Source organism: Eumetopias jubatus, unplaced genomic scaffold, assembly GCF_037043125.1.
Source record: "Eumetopias jubatus isolate StellerSeaLion01/CBP00866 unplaced genomic scaffold, mEumJub1_p1.0 scaffold_12, whole genome shotgun sequence".
Lineage (NCBI taxonomy): Eukaryota > Metazoa > Chordata > Mammalia > Carnivora > Otariidae > Eumetopias > Eumetopias jubatus.
In genome coordinates this window covers 93,865,916-93,879,682 of record NW_028274818.1, presented here as the reverse complement: position 1 = coordinate 93,879,682, position 13,767 = coordinate 93,865,916, and the positions used below count along the sequence as shown (strand labels likewise).

General features: G+C 63.5%; 3 protein-coding genes across 10 annotated transcripts; all 3 read left to right on the top strand.

Moving 5' to 3' along the window:
• Nucleotides 1-329: 329 nt before the first annotated feature.
• Nucleotides 330-5,480, top strand: MAZ (MYC associated zinc finger protein). Of its 8 annotated transcripts, XM_028110159.2 has the most exons (7): nucleotides 330-417; nucleotides 1,093-1,179; nucleotides 1,260-2,119; nucleotides 2,539-2,602; nucleotides 2,881-3,052; nucleotides 3,838-4,062; nucleotides 4,381-4,467. In XM_028110159.2, exons 1-6 carry the CDS (start codon nucleotides 382-384, stop codon nucleotides 4,038-4,040), a joined length of 1,422 nt encoding a protein of 473 aa, XP_027965960.1. In that variant the 5' UTR covers nucleotides 330-381; the 3' UTR covers nucleotides 4,041-4,062; nucleotides 4,381-4,467. The 8 variants fall into 8 exon arrangements, with proteins under 8 accessions (XP_027965960.1, XP_027965963.1, XP_087885206.1 ...); XM_028110162.2 differs by lacking the exon at nucleotides 3,838-4,062 and having other exon boundaries at nucleotides 1,263-2,119; nucleotides 4,381-5,480; XM_088029081.1 differs by lacking the exon at nucleotides 330-417 and having other exon boundaries at nucleotides 913-1,179.
• Nucleotides 5,481-7,415: 1,935 nt separating this feature from the next.
• Nucleotides 7,416-9,812, top strand: PRRT2 (proline rich transmembrane protein 2). The gene is made up of 2 exons (XM_028109768.2): nucleotides 7,416-8,400; nucleotides 8,822-9,812. The coding sequence occupies exons 1-2, from the start codon at nucleotides 7,498-7,500 to the stop codon at nucleotides 9,014-9,016; spliced, it is 1,098 nt and encodes a 365-aa protein (XP_027965569.2). The 5' UTR covers nucleotides 7,416-7,497; the 3' UTR covers nucleotides 9,017-9,812.
• A 699-nt stretch (nucleotides 9,813-10,511) lies between these two features.
• On the top strand, nucleotides 10,512-13,489 carry PAGR1 (PAXIP1 associated glutamate rich protein 1). Its single transcript, XM_028109770.2, has 3 exons — nucleotides 10,512-11,469; nucleotides 11,653-11,735; nucleotides 13,062-13,489. The coding sequence occupies exons 1-3, from the start codon at nucleotides 10,988-10,990 to the stop codon at nucleotides 13,259-13,261; spliced, it is 765 nt and encodes a 254-aa protein (XP_027965571.1). The 5' UTR covers nucleotides 10,512-10,987; the 3' UTR covers nucleotides 13,262-13,489.
• Nucleotides 13,490-13,767: the final 278 nt, after the last annotated feature.

The following is a 13,767-nucleotide window of genomic DNA, read 5'->3' as shown; positions in this document are numbered from 1 at the left end:
AGCCGCCCTGTCTCCCGCGCGCCCACCACCTGCGCCATCGTCAGCCAATCAGCGGCCGTCTCAGGGGTCTCGCGCTTGGGGCGATTCGGGCTGCTGGGTGGCTCCCCCGTCCCTCCTCCCGCCAGAGTCCCTCTCGTACCTCCCCCCTCCCGCTGGCCTCGCGCGCGCTCGCGCTCGCGCCCGCTCCAGCCTCTTGTGTGTCCTCGCGCCCCCCGCCCGCCCTCCCCGCGCGCAGTGTGCTCCGCTCCCCCCACCCTCCTCCTCCTTCCCCCCTCCCGCCCGCCCCGCGCGCCTCCTCCCTGGGTTCCCCCTCCCCCACTGCCGCCTCCTCCTCCTCCCGCCCCAGGGTGAGCGCGAGCCACCTCCCTCCCTCCCTCCGCCATGGATCCCGGCAACTGGAGCAGCTTCATCTTCCAGGTAACAACCCCCTCCCCCCGCCCCCCCCACCCCCCACCCCCCCTTCCCACACCCCCTCCCGCCCGCCCGCCCTCCCGTCCCACCCCCCCTCCGCGCGCCCGGTGCGCGCGCAGCTGTCCCCCTCCCTCCCTCGCGCCCTCCCCCGCCCTCCCCGAGGCGCCGGCTGGGCGCGCGCGCGGCGGGGGCCGAGGCTGCTCCCTCGCTCCCCCCACCCCGCCCCGCCAGGCTCCAACCGCCGCCGCCGCCGCCGCCGCCGCCGCCGCCGCCGCCGCCGCCACCACCGCCCGGGCCCCCGCCCCCCCCCGCCCCCGGCCCCCGGCCCCGCGGGGCCTCCCGCCCCCACCCAGGGGGCGTCGCCGCCGCCGTCGCCGCCGCGCTCCGCGGCCCGCCAGGCGCCCTCCTTCCCTCCCTCCCGCCGGCCGGGGTGCGCGGGCGGCGGGGCGGCCCGCGGGCCATGCGTTCGGCGCGGCCCAGCCCGGCCGGCCGGGGGCGGCGCCCCGAGCCCGGGCCCCGCGCGGCCCGCGCCCCCGGCCCCCGCTGAGCCCCGGGGGCCCCGCCGTGGCCGAGGCCATGTTCCCCGTGTTCCCTTGCACGCTGCTGGCCCCCCCCTTCCCCGTGCTGGGCCTGGACTCCCGGGGGGTGGGCGGCCTCATGAACTCCTTCCCGCCACCTCAGGGTCACGCCCAGAACCCCCTGCAGGTCGGGGCTGAGCTCCAGTCCCGCTTCTTTGCCTCCCAGGGCTGCGCCCAGAGTCCATTCCAGGTGAGTAGGGGCCGGCCGTGGCGGGCCGGGCCGGGAGGGCGCCGACCCGCGGCCGCGGCCCACACGGCGCCTTGTCTTAGCAGGCCGCGCCGGCGCCCCCACCCACGCCCCAGCCCCCGGCGGCCGAGCCCCTCCAGGTGGACTTGCTCCCAGTTCTCGCCGCCGCCCAGGAGTCTGCCGCCGCCGCGGCCGCCGCCGCAGCTGCCGCTGCCGCCGCCGCCGTCGCTGCTGCGCCCCCGGCCCCGGCTGCCGCCTCCACAGTGGACACAGCGGCTCTGAAGCAGCCGCCGGCGCCCCCGCCGCCGCCCCCGCCGGTGTCGGCGCCCGCGGCCGAGGCCGCGCCCCCTGTCTCTGCCGCCACCATCGCCGCAGCCGCGGCCACCGCCGTCGTAGCCCCAACCTCGACGGTCGCCGTGGCCCCTGTCGCCTCTGCCTTGGAGAAGAAGACAAAGAGCAAGGGGCCCTACATCTGCGCCCTGTGCGCCAAGGAGTTCAAGAACGGCTACAACCTCCGGAGGCACGAGGCCATCCACACGGGAGCCAAGGCCGGCCGGGTCCCCTCGGGTGCTATGAAGATGCCCACCATGGTGCCCCTGAGCCTCCTGAGCGTGCCCCAGCTGAGCGGAGCCGGCGGGGGAGGGGGAGAGGCGGGTGCGGGCGGCGGAGCGGCCGCCGTGGCCGCGGGTGGCGTGGTGACCACGACCGCCTCGGGAAAGCGCATCCGGAAGAACCACGCCTGTGAGATGTGCGGCAAGGCCTTCCGCGACGTCTACCACCTGAACCGACACAAGCTGTCGCACTCGGACGAGAAGCCCTACCAGTGCCCGGTGTGCCAGCAGCGCTTCAAGCGCAAGGACCGCATGAGCTACCACGTGCGCTCACATGACGGCGCTGTGCACAAGCCCTACAACTGCTCCCACTGTGGCAAGAGCTTCTCCCGGTGTGCACGGGGCCTCGGCCGCCCCCTGGGCGGGGGGGGGGGGCGGGGGGGGAGGGAGGGACGGCAACGGAGGTGGCCTGGCCTTGGCTGGCGGGGAGGGAGGCGGCTTCTGAGGATGGGGACCGGGAGCCACTCCCCGGGAGGAGGGAGGAAAGCCTCTCCTGGTTACCAGGGAGCAGGGGGTGGTACTTAGCCAAGGAGGTGGGTCCTCCGCCTGGGAGGTGGCTTCGCGTGGGAGGAGGACCAGCCCGCCCGGCGGCAGGGGGAGGGATTTCCTGCCGCACAGGGACTCGCGAGCCTGGGGCTTGGGCGAAAGTGCAGGCAGTTTAGGAAAGGCCCGGTGTGCTAATAAGAATTAGGCCGGTTGGGGAGCACGTCCACACCGCAGGGCCCTAACCCCAACCCCAACGTATTCCCAGGCCGGATCACCTCAACAGTCACGTCAGACAAGTGCACTCAACAGAACGGCCCTTCAAATGTGAGGTAGGAAGCCCGCCTCCTCCTCCTGTCCCGGTTTTCATGATTTGGATCCTCATTGTAGCTGTTTGAGTTCAGCCTCTCAGACCCCCTTTTTCTCTCTCTTCTTTTTGCTTTTTCACGCCATTGTCTCATCCCTTTTTCAAGGCCTTGTCATCTCACTCCCATTTCCTACAGATCAGAGATCCCCAAGGCTCTGATTCCTTTAACCTCTTGCTCCCCTGTCCCCACTCCCCAAAGCTTTAACTCTCCTGACACCCCCCACGCCCCTCCCCCCTCCCCAGAAATGTGAGGCAGCTTTTGCTACGAAGGACCGACTGCGGGCGCACACAGTCCGACACGAGGAGAAGGTGCCATGTCACGTGTGTGGCAAGATGCTGAGCTCGGCTTATATTTCGGACCACATGAAGGTGCACAGCCAGGGCCCTCACCACGTCTGTGAGCTCTGCAACAAAGGTACGTGCTGAGGGATGCTGGGAGGGCCAGGGACGAAGGGTGGGCTCGGAGCCAGAGGTCCTTCCACAGATGAGGCTTAAAGGTGCTGTAGTCAAGAGCTCACGGCATCTAGAGCCCTTTAGGAAGCAAATGGAGCAGCATCGGGTCGACTGAAGCTCGTTAAGTTCTAAGAGGTCTTGACCAGAGAAGCTGAGCTTCCAGAAAGAGAGTCAGCCTCTGGGGGTGGGTTGCTTTGGGGAAGGAGTGGTCAAGAGAGCCAGTTCCCAAGGGTGGGAAGACAGGGTTTCGGCTGTGCGGCCACACGTCCACACGTTGCGCTCTTCGGCTCCTGGGGCAAAGCGGAGTACGCGGGCAGGGGATTAACAAGCCCGTGCCCTGCCCCAGTAGCAGAGAAAGCTTCACGAATTCACTGAGTGATTGGGCTGAGACCGTCCGGGGCCCTGGAGGGAGGGGACACAGCCGTCTCTGCTGAGGGTCAACTCTTCAAATGGCTAGAAGTCAGTGTTCTGTTACCCCTGGAGAGGTTCCCCCTAGCCACAGAAAATAGGTTCTGTGGGTACCAAGGCTGAGAAGCAGACACCACTCACCCAGGCCCCAAGCTGAGGGAGGGGCTGTGCCCCGCCAGCCCCAACAGAGTAGTTGGCCCCAGGTTACCAAGGATGTGGTGGGAGGAGGACAGGGCCATCTGAGGAGGGCGTCCCCAGCCTAGGAGAACAGCCCCGTCTCTGGGGTCTCCGCCTGGCTGACCCCCCCATCCCCCCCATCCCAATCCACCCCCCCAATAGGCTTCACCACAGCAGCATACCTGCGCATCCACGCGGTGAAGGACCACGGGCTCCAGGCCCCGCGGGCTGACCGCATCCTGTGCAAGCTGTGCAGCGTGCACTGCAAGACCCCTGCCCAGCTGGCCGGCCACATGCAGACCCATCTGGGGGGGGCCGCCCCCCCTGTCCCGGGAGACGCCCCCCAGCCACAGCCCACCTGCTGAGGGGGACCCCCGCACCCACCAGGCAAGGCGTGGGGCATGGCTGGGGGGGGTGGGATGGGGTGTGTGGGACGAGGGGGCTCAAAGGGCCCAGTAGGGGATCTCAGGAAGGCCAGGGATGCCCATCCACCACTGAAGTTAGGGAGCCTTCTGGGCACAGGGAGGGCCCTTCAGGAGAACTGGGAAAGGATGCAGGTGGAAGCCTCCGGGGACCAAACAGGAAGTGAGCAACGGCTGTGTCCCAGGGGCGGGAGTCTGGGCACGAGTCTGGAGTCTGGGGCAAGGGGCGAGGCTCTTGCCGATGGGATTGCGCTGTGATCTCCCGGTGCTTCCGCCCGCGCAGGTACCGGTGAGGTCTGTCCTATGGCGGCGGCAGCGGCGGCGGCTGCGGCGGCGGCAGCGGCGGCGGTGGTGACAGCCCCCCCCACAGCTGTGGGCTCCCTCTCGGGGGCCGAGGGGGTGCCCGTGAGCTCTCAGCCACTTCCCTCCCAGCCCTGGTGAGCTCCAGGTTGGCGGCGGGGAGAGTGGAACGTGGAGGAAAGTCCCTTGGTACCGTCTCCTCTTCCCCTCTCTCTTCCTACCAACTTCTCACTCCTCCCCCACCGACCAAGGAGCCTCCAGAAGGATCGGAGGAAGAGATGTTTCTTAGGGGAATTCGCTAGGTTTTAACGATTTGTTTCTCCTGCTCCTCTCTTCTCCCTATCAGACCTGACCCCACCCACACCTGTCCCCTCGGCTGTGTTGAAGCCCCCTGGACAGTGGGCGGGGGCGGCAGAGGACAGGAGCGGCACTGCCCTCACCCCCTCTCCTCTCTGTAACGCCCTGCCCTGCCGGGGATCTGTGAGCCTTCTCCTTGATGGTCCTTGCTCTCCTCCTTCCACCCGCCCCCCACTACTGTCTGCTGCCCCTCCCTGGGGAGTTGGTGCTTTTTTTTTTTTTTTCCAGGGGGAGGGAGGAGAGGAAGGAGGGGAATCAAAGATTCTGTCCCAGAGAGGGGAAAAGGTGAGATTGGAGAAGGGGCAGAAGCAGGGAAGGCAATGGTAGTACCTTCATGAGGTGGGGTCGTTTGGGGTCAGGCCCCAAACGTCGTCCTACTTGAGAATCTGTCAGGGGAAAACAAGTCAAGGGGAGCAAAAGAAGGAGCCACTAGGGCCAGAGGCAGGACAAGAGATGGAATTTTAGGGTGCCAGGGTAGATGGGGGGATCCAGGGACTAGAGGTGCTTCCTGGGGGTGGGGGGAATGCAGTCATGGTGTCTCCCCCGTCCCTCTTCCACCCCAGCTCCAGCCCTGGCCTTTTCTTTTCATCCCTCTCCCCCACGACAGAAGCTGTGGCCCTGGCCATGTCATCGTGTTCCTGTGTCCCCTGCATGTTCCCCACCCTTCAGCCCCTCCTTTTGCGCGGACCCCATTACAATAAATTTTAAATAAAAACTTGTCTCTGATTTTGGAGTGGATGGATTGCTCTCCCCAAGCTCCCTGTCCGCACCGCCCTCCCCCCCCCCCGCCCCCCCCGCAGGCGTTTCTTCCTGCGCCAGACCCAGCCAGTCCCAGCCGGGCTCCGGCCTGTGTGGCTCCTGGGCTCTGGCTCCTCCCTGGCCGGGGGCAGCACCAGCGGCTGCAGCCCAGATTCAGGGTGGGGCCGAGGCTCCAGTGACTGGAGAGCAGGTTCCAGGACTCCCAGGTCTCCCGGGAATACCCAACCTGGGCAGGCCCAGAATAGCCACTGGAGGTCCGAAGAGGCCTGAGTTAGAAACCCCAACAGTTACCAGACATAAATGCTGTTCTCCCCCACTCACACCCATTGCCTGCTGCTCAGACCCCAGTCGAGTACCTGCACACCCTTAAGGCCCTGAGGGGTGACAGTGGGCGATGGAGCTGCAGAAAGGATGGGGACGTCAGCCCTGGGACTGGGAGCGGAGAGGGTGCCGAGGAAAACTGCGCCTCTCCCCCCACCTGCCCCCTTGGCTCTTGGTGTGGTCCATTCAGCGCTTGCGGGCTCCGGGGCCCAGCCCCCTCCTGTTCCAGACTGCCCCTGCAGCCTCTGCTCTGGAATTCCCTTCTGAGTCCGGCTCCAGGGACCCGGGAGCCTTCCAGCGCCCATTTCGGCTGCTGCTTCCTCGCGGGGAGAGGGGCTTCCAGTACTGCAGGCTCTCTTTTCTTCAAACCCCACCCTGCTCCTCCTGAGCAGCCTCCCCAAGTTTTGCCTCATTTCCCTTCCCCTCTTTCGGCTTGTCGGGGTGCCACCACCGGGTCCCGCCTGTCTCACAGGTCCTGTCTCCTCGCAGACCCCTCTCCGTTTCCCCCAGCCCCCTGCCTCTGCCAGGACCCCCGGTGACCGTTGGCGGGAGGGGCCCGGGGGCTTGGGAAGGGGGCACCCCCAAGAAGGGCGCGTGGGAAGGGGCAGGGAGGGGGCGCGAGTGGCTACCCGGCCGGTTGCCCGGGTAACGCGGGGCCTGGCACGCGTGGCTCCCTCGGGCTGGCGGGGAGGGGCGGGAGGCGAGCGAGGGGGCGGGGGCGGTGCGCGGCGGCAGCGGAGCGTAGGGGAGGGGACCTGAGAGGAGCGAGAGGAGGGGACGAGCCGAGGGGAGGGGAGACCCGCCGCCTCCCTCCCTCGCTGACTCGCTCCCTCCCGGGCTGCGGCTGCTGCAACGGGGCGGCGGTGGCAGCAGCAGCGGGAGCAGTCTAGAGGCCGGCGTCGAGGTGAGACGGGGCTGGACCGAGGCTGCGGGTAGGAGTGCGCGGACAGACGGCGGACGCCGGGAGGGCTGCACCGGAATGCGGGCGCCGGGCGGACTGGCTGGCGGTGCTGGGCGCGCCACGCCAGTGGGAGGAGGAGGCGCCGGTCCCCCGGGGGCGAGGGAATCCCTGCGAGAGGGGCTGACAAGGGGCTCAGAGGAGAAGCCCAGGTCCCCCAGGGAGGGGCGGGGGCGTCTGCGCCCCAGTCGCGCAGTGAGGAAACTGCACCGGCCGGGCGCCCGGGGAGGAAGGGAGGATGCGGAGGGAGTGGAATGTGAGTATCGGTCCTCTGCCCAGTGTGCCTGTCTGCCTGTCGGAGCGTGCGAGCGTCTGCACAGCTTGTTGATTTCGGGATGCTGGGGCATCTGCTAGGATCTGAGAGTCTGGATCTTGTCGGGCAGACCCAGGAAGAGGCCATGGGAGGGTCCTGTTTACAAACGGGTTAATCTTCCCAGGGCTCTCCAAGCAGAAGACTTTGAGCAGAGCACTCCTCCTCCCCGGGGATGTCCCACCCCAAGGCAAAGGAAACCCCAACTTTTCTTCCTCTCCCCAGAGGCAGCCCAAGGCTGGCCCTAAGACAGGAGCAGAGCCCTCTGGAGCTGCAGTGCCGAGAGCCACCTCTTTCCTCCTCACACCAAACCTGTCTCCTCCTCTTTCAGGATTGCTGCTGTCTCTGCTGCTCCAGCCTCCCCATCGAGGTCCTCTCCCCTCTCCCCTCCCAAGATGGCAGCCAGCAGCTCTGAGGGCTCAGAGATGAAGGGGATAGAAGAGGGTCCCCAAACCCAAGGAGAAGGGCCTGGCCATTCTGAAGCCGAAACTGGCCCTCTCCAGGTCCCAGCTGGGGTCCCAGATAAGCCAGAGGCCCCGCAGCCGGGCCCAGACATCACTGGGGCCCCTGTGGACTCAGAAGCCAAAGCTGGGCTGGCTCCAGAAACCACAGAGACCCCAACTGGGTCCCCAGAAACAGCCCAGGCCAAGGACCTCAGCTCAAGCCCAGGAGGGGAACCAAATGCCAACCCCAGCCCCGAAGAAGCATGCCAAGAGCCAGCACCCAAACCAGAAGGGAATAAAGAGGTCACCGAAGACCAGGGGTCCGATCTGGGGTCTGCAGCCCCACTTGAGCCAGCCTCAGAGCCTGCTCCCCAGTTGGACCCCCAGTCAGACCCTCAGCCAGACTGCCAGCCAGGTTCCCAGCCCACCCCCAAATCAGCTCTTCACCCAGAGCCCCCTACCCAGGAGGACCCCACCCCTGAGGTCCTGACTGAGAATGTGGGGGAAAAGCAAGAGAATGGGGCAGTGGTTCCCCTGCAGCCTGGTGGCGGGGAAGAAGGCCCAGCCCCACAGCCTCACTCGCCACCCGCAACAAAAACCCACCCAGCCAATGGGGCTCCTCCCCGAGTGCTGCAGCAGCTGGTCGAGGAGGACCGACTAGGAAGGGCTCACAGTGGGCATCCAGGATCTCCCCGAGGTAGCCTGAGCCGCCACCCCAGCTCCCAGCTGGCAGGGTCTGGGGTGGAGGGGGGTGAAGGCACCCAGAAGCCTCGGGACTACATCATCCTCGCCATCCTGTCCTGCTTCTGCCCCATGTGGCCTGTCAACATCGTGGCCTTCGCTTATGCTGTCATGGTGAGCCCCACGGGACCCTGGCCCAGGCCTGCTGTGGCTCCCAGCTTCCTGCCAGCACCGGGACAGAACCCCAGGAGAAGCCTTGCCTTTCCTCTCCTCTCTGCATGGATCTCACTTCCCAAGTATGGGGCCTTTTCTGGCCTCTCCCTGGGACATTCCCTTCTGAGCCACCACTGCCCTACCCTTTCAGGCGGGAGGGAGGTCAAGACATGTTTCACACAGCCTTGCTGACCTGTGCCCTCCTCCCCCTGCCTCTCCAACCCTCTTTCCCCCTCTAACCACTGTCCACGGGGCCTGCCTGTCTCCTCTGGACAACTCTTTCACCTGATCCCTGCTGGGCTGCCTGTCTCCTCTGGACAACTCTTTCACCTGATCCCTGCTGGGCCCACGGTGCGTGCCCCACCCCTCACCCTAACCCCAGTCGCGGAACAGCCTGCAGCAGGGGGACGTGGATGGGGCCCAGCGTCTGGGCCGCGTGGCCAAGCTCTTAAGCATCGTGGCGCTGGTAGGGGGGGTCCTCATCATCATCGCCTCCTGCGTCATCAACTTAGGCGGTGAGTGGGGGTCTGGGACAGGCCGGGAGGAATGGAAGGGTTGGCAAGGGCAGTTTTACTAACCCCTGCCCCTGCTCTCTCCTGTCTGTCCTCCCTACTTCTCCTTTGTCTCTCCTTGTCTCTCCCCCCACCGTCTCTCTCTGTCCCTCCCTCTCCTCTCCCACAGTGTATAAGTGAGGGGCTCTGCCCCGCATTCCAAGACCTTTTTTCCTGTTGGGAGCTGCCTTGGGCCCATCCTCCCCTGGGGGGAGCCCAATCGATGGCCCAGGCCCGCACCCATAGGGACCAAGGGAGCCTGAGCGGCCTTGTTTACAGCTTCTTTCCTGCTCCTGCATCCTGCCAGGCTCCTGTGCCAACCGTAGGCCTCCCTTCTCCCCGCACTGTTTCAACCTCCCTGCACTTCTGGAAACCTCCCTGACCTGAACGTCTTCCAAACTCTCTCTGCTCTCAGCCTCCCTGCATCTCTCCCAGCCTCCCTGCACTCCTCCCAACTTCCTGAATTCCCCGCACCTCAGCCCTGGTTGTCCCCCTTTCAACTTTCAGTGTCTTGGCATCTTCCCCCATTCCTCTCTTCTTTCTTCCCTTTATCATCTCCCCTTCCCCCTCCACACCCTCTGCCCCCTTCCTCTTCCTGCCTCCTCTCCCCTCAGCATCCCTTCCTCCCCTCAGGATCCTCTCCTTCTCCCTCCTGCCACCGTTTTCTCCAGCACTTAGATCAGGCTGGGGGAGGGAAGCGGTGTCACGGGGAGGGCTCCCCAGCCTAGGTTCCGACTATTTTCTGCTGGGACCACCCAGGTTCTGACGCCCCCAGGGCGCCGCTGGGTCGCAGAGCTGGCAAGCCAGGCCTTGTCTGGCGACTTGGGCAGGGTGTCGGGCACGACTGCTGGCTCGCAGCACGCACCTGGGAGGAGGAAGGGGCGCGGCTGTTGAAGCCTTCCGATCAGCCCAAGCTGACCTGCCCCACCTGGGCTTTTTTTTAAACCCGCTCAGCGAGTTTCTTAAATAAGGCGTCGGGGCTGGGGTCATTCCCGTGCTTTGAAACGAAAGAACCCCGAAATAGGACCAAAGCTCCCAGATGCAGGGAGCGAGTGAGGGGCGGGGAGCTCTATAATTATTTTCCAAGAGGACGAGGGAGGTTTGTTGCACGCGACAGTCCGCTAGGGAGGCGGGGACCGAGCTACGACGCTGTTCGGAGTTGGCGGGTTTTGTTTTCTTAAAAAAAAAAAAAAAAAAAAAGGCGTGGGGAGGGGGAAAAACTAAAAGTCTTAAAAAAAAAAAAGGACACATCAAACAGATCCTCCCTTTTTGTATGCCGGATGCTGCATGAGTCTGAAACACCAATAAACGGAGACTGCATGAGACTCGCCTCCAGCCTCAGTTGGTCCTTAACGTCTGTCCGCCGCCGGGGCCCGCGGTACTGCCCCCTTTCGGGCTGAACCTATTGGGTGTATGCGCATGCGCCGTCCCGGTGGCCATCTTTACTGTGGGCCGGAGCCAATTGTGCCCGAGCCTACCTGCGCATGTGCAATCCTCCCCTTGCTTTCCTTTTCCGAGTAGCTTGGGCTCAGAGCGGAGCCTTCCGCGCCGTCTCTGTGCGCCTGCGTACTGTGACCCTGCGCAGCCCGGGAGGCGGGTCTTAGCTCCAGGTGCGTACGGCAGCTGAAGCGGGGAAGTTTGGGGAGAGGGCGCCGGATCCAGATGTGAAGAGGGGCAGTGTGAAGGCGAGAAGAGCGGCTCCGCCCTTCTCCGGCCCAGAAAGTGGTTTCCGCTGGTCCCGGGGAATCTCGGAGTACCGTATCTGGATCCGTGGGGCGGGGTCCTTGGAGGGGACTCAGCGCCCCCTCCTGGGAACCGGCGGTCTCGTCGCTGGGACCGCTGTTGGAGCCTCATTGGTTGGAGACAATCCCTGAACTCCTGGGAAACCCAATCCCTTGGGAGAGTAGAGCGGGAGCCGCCGCCGCCCCCCCCCCCCCCCGCCTCGGCTTAGTACTCCTGCATCTCCTATCATCGCAGGGCCCCTCCCCTAGTAGCCTATGTCCCTTGTTCGTGGTCATGGAGACATTTCGGCCACCACGGCGGCGCCTCTTTCTGAAGAAGGGGAAGTGACCTCTGGCCTCCAAGCTCTGGCCGTGGAGGATACTGGAGGCTCCTCTGCTTCGGCCAATAAAGCCGAGGAAGAGGGGGAAGGAGGCCGGGAGGAGACCGAGCATGAGGGGTCTGGGGCCGAGGAGGTGCAGGGAGAAGCCCCTAGCGCTGAAGGGGAAGAGCATGCCAAGGGAGACTCCGAAGACTGGTGCGTGCCCTGCAGCGATGAGGAGATGGAGCTCCCCTCGGATGGGCAGGCCTGGATGCCGCCCCCCTCGGAAATCCAGCGGCTCTATGAACTACTGGCAGCCCACGGTACCCTGGAGCTTCAGGCTGAGATCCTGCCCCGCCGGCCACCCACGCCTGAGGCCCAGAGTGAAGAGGAGAGATCCGATGAGGAGCCTGAGGCCAAAGAGGAGGAAGAAGAAAAGTGAGGGCACACCCTTACACCTTGTTCCTGGGGCTTGCTCCCTTGGTGCCAGGAGGAAATTGGGAGGGGAGCTGGGACCCTGGAGCATGGAAAGTGGAGGGATGGAATGGGGAGGGGAGACCCGCAGGCCGGGGTATTTGGGAAGACCACCCTCACCCTTCACTTTCTGTCCACCTGTCCCAGACCGCACATGCCTACAGAATTTGATTTTGACGATGAGCCAATGACACCAAAGGACTCCCTGATTGACCGGAGACGCACCCCAGGTACAGACAAAGGGGGACAGGAAGGGGGAGGGGAAGGTGAAGGACCTCTACTCCCACTGATCTAAAAGGTGACTCCCTAAAAGAGGCCTATGCTTGGTGCTTTGGTTGCTATGCAACTTGTAGCTGTAGGAGAGAGCATTCATCCAGCGGTGCCATCCTAACAGCTTGGATAGACACCCTGTCTTCCTTTAGAAGACTTTCACACATGATTCTGTCATGTTTCCCATTCCTCTTATCTCCATCTCCCTAGAAGTTCAAGTCTTCCTGGCCATTCCTTATTATCTAGATCCTCATTCCTATACTACTGTGTACATCTCCTAATCTGACCTGATTTCACACCCCGTGTGCCTTCCTGGAATTTACTCTGGAGCCATTCTTGATTTCTCTTTTACCCCAACATTCAAGCTAGCAGCAAGTCCTGTTAGCTCCACCTCCACATTTCCAAGCTCGTCTGCTACTTTCACCTTCAACAGCACAGCCTCATCCAAGCCATTATTGCTTTCTTTTCTCTTTTTTTTTTTTTAGAGACAGCAGGCCTGGGCACAGGATGGGGGGGTGCGGGGGACAGGGGAGGCAGAGGGGGAGAGAGAATCTTAAGCAGGTTCCACGCGCAGCGTAGAGCCCAGCTCGAGGCTCAGTCTCAAGACCCTGAGATCGCGACTGGAGCCGAAATCAAGAGTTGGAAGCCCAGCCAACTGAGCCACCCAGGCACCCCAAGCCATCATCTCTTTTGCCTGGATATTTGTGGTGGCTCCTAACTGGTTTCCCTGCTTCCATTCTCAGCAACCAGCATGATCCTTTTAAAATACAAATCATGTCACTACTCTGTTTAAAATCCTCCAGAGGATTCCATTGTTGGGGAAAAGAGCATGTCAAGAGAGAATCCAAACACCACAACTTCCCCTGACTGCCTGGGCCCCCAAGGTTTCCAAAGACATTTACTTCTATTTAAACTAAGAGATCCAAACCCCTCATCATGGCCTCTAAGTCATTTCTTTGACTACATCTTTCCATCTCCCCACCACCCCCCAGCTCTCTATACTTTTCTTTGAACAGACCTCCCTGTTCCTGCCTCAGGGCCTTTGCACTTGCTCTTCCCTTACCTGGGTATCTTTACCCTGGTCTTCACATTACTGGTCCCTTCTCATCGTTCAGACCTTCACTGCTTACCCCATCTGAGGCCCAACCCCAAACCTCAGGGCCTCCGTGACAGAGGCCTGGAAATCTGTATGTTTAATGAGCTCCCCAAATAATTAGTAACATGTGGGCAAGTCTGGTACACAGCGCCTCACTCCCATCCACATTTCTTACCTTCCTTTCCTCCAGGAAGCTCTGCCCGGAGCCAGAAACGGGAGGCCCGCCTCGACAAGGTTCTCTCCGACATGAAGCGACACAAGAAGCTGGAGGAGCAGATCCTTCGTACTGGCAGGGACCTCTTCAGCCTAGACTCAGAGGACCCCAGCCCCACCAGCCCCCCGCTCCGGTCCTCAGGGAGCACTCTCTTCCCCCGGCAGCGGAAATACTGAGCACTGCTGCTGCCTTTAGGGCGCAGAGCATATACCTTCTGGGCCCCCCTTCCCAAGCCCAGGGCGCTGGGACACTGGGCAAGAGCAGAGAGACTCCCAAGCTCCCAACACTGCCCCTTGCCAGAAAGAGAAAGTGTATGTGCCTATATATGCTTTCGGTTGAACATCTCTTTGGAGACCTGGGCTGAATTCTCTGAATCTAAAATAAAAAAATGCCAAGTTATCGTCTCTTAGAGGGTGGGCTGCGGCAGCCCAGACGGTTGCAGAGCGGCGGGATCGATCACAGACACCCAGTTGGGGAAATTGAAATGAAAGCCACATGGGGCAGAGGCGAGCTCAGTCTGCACCTGCCCTCCCCGTCCCAGGCCCTCTGACCCTTCCCAGGCTCATTCCGGCACTGCCCGAGGGCTCTGAGGCGGGAGCTTCCTGAGGGTTGAAGGAGCTGCAGTCCGTTCAGCTGCCGGAGAAGCCGCCCAGAGGAGAAACACCGAGAACCAGCTGCGAGG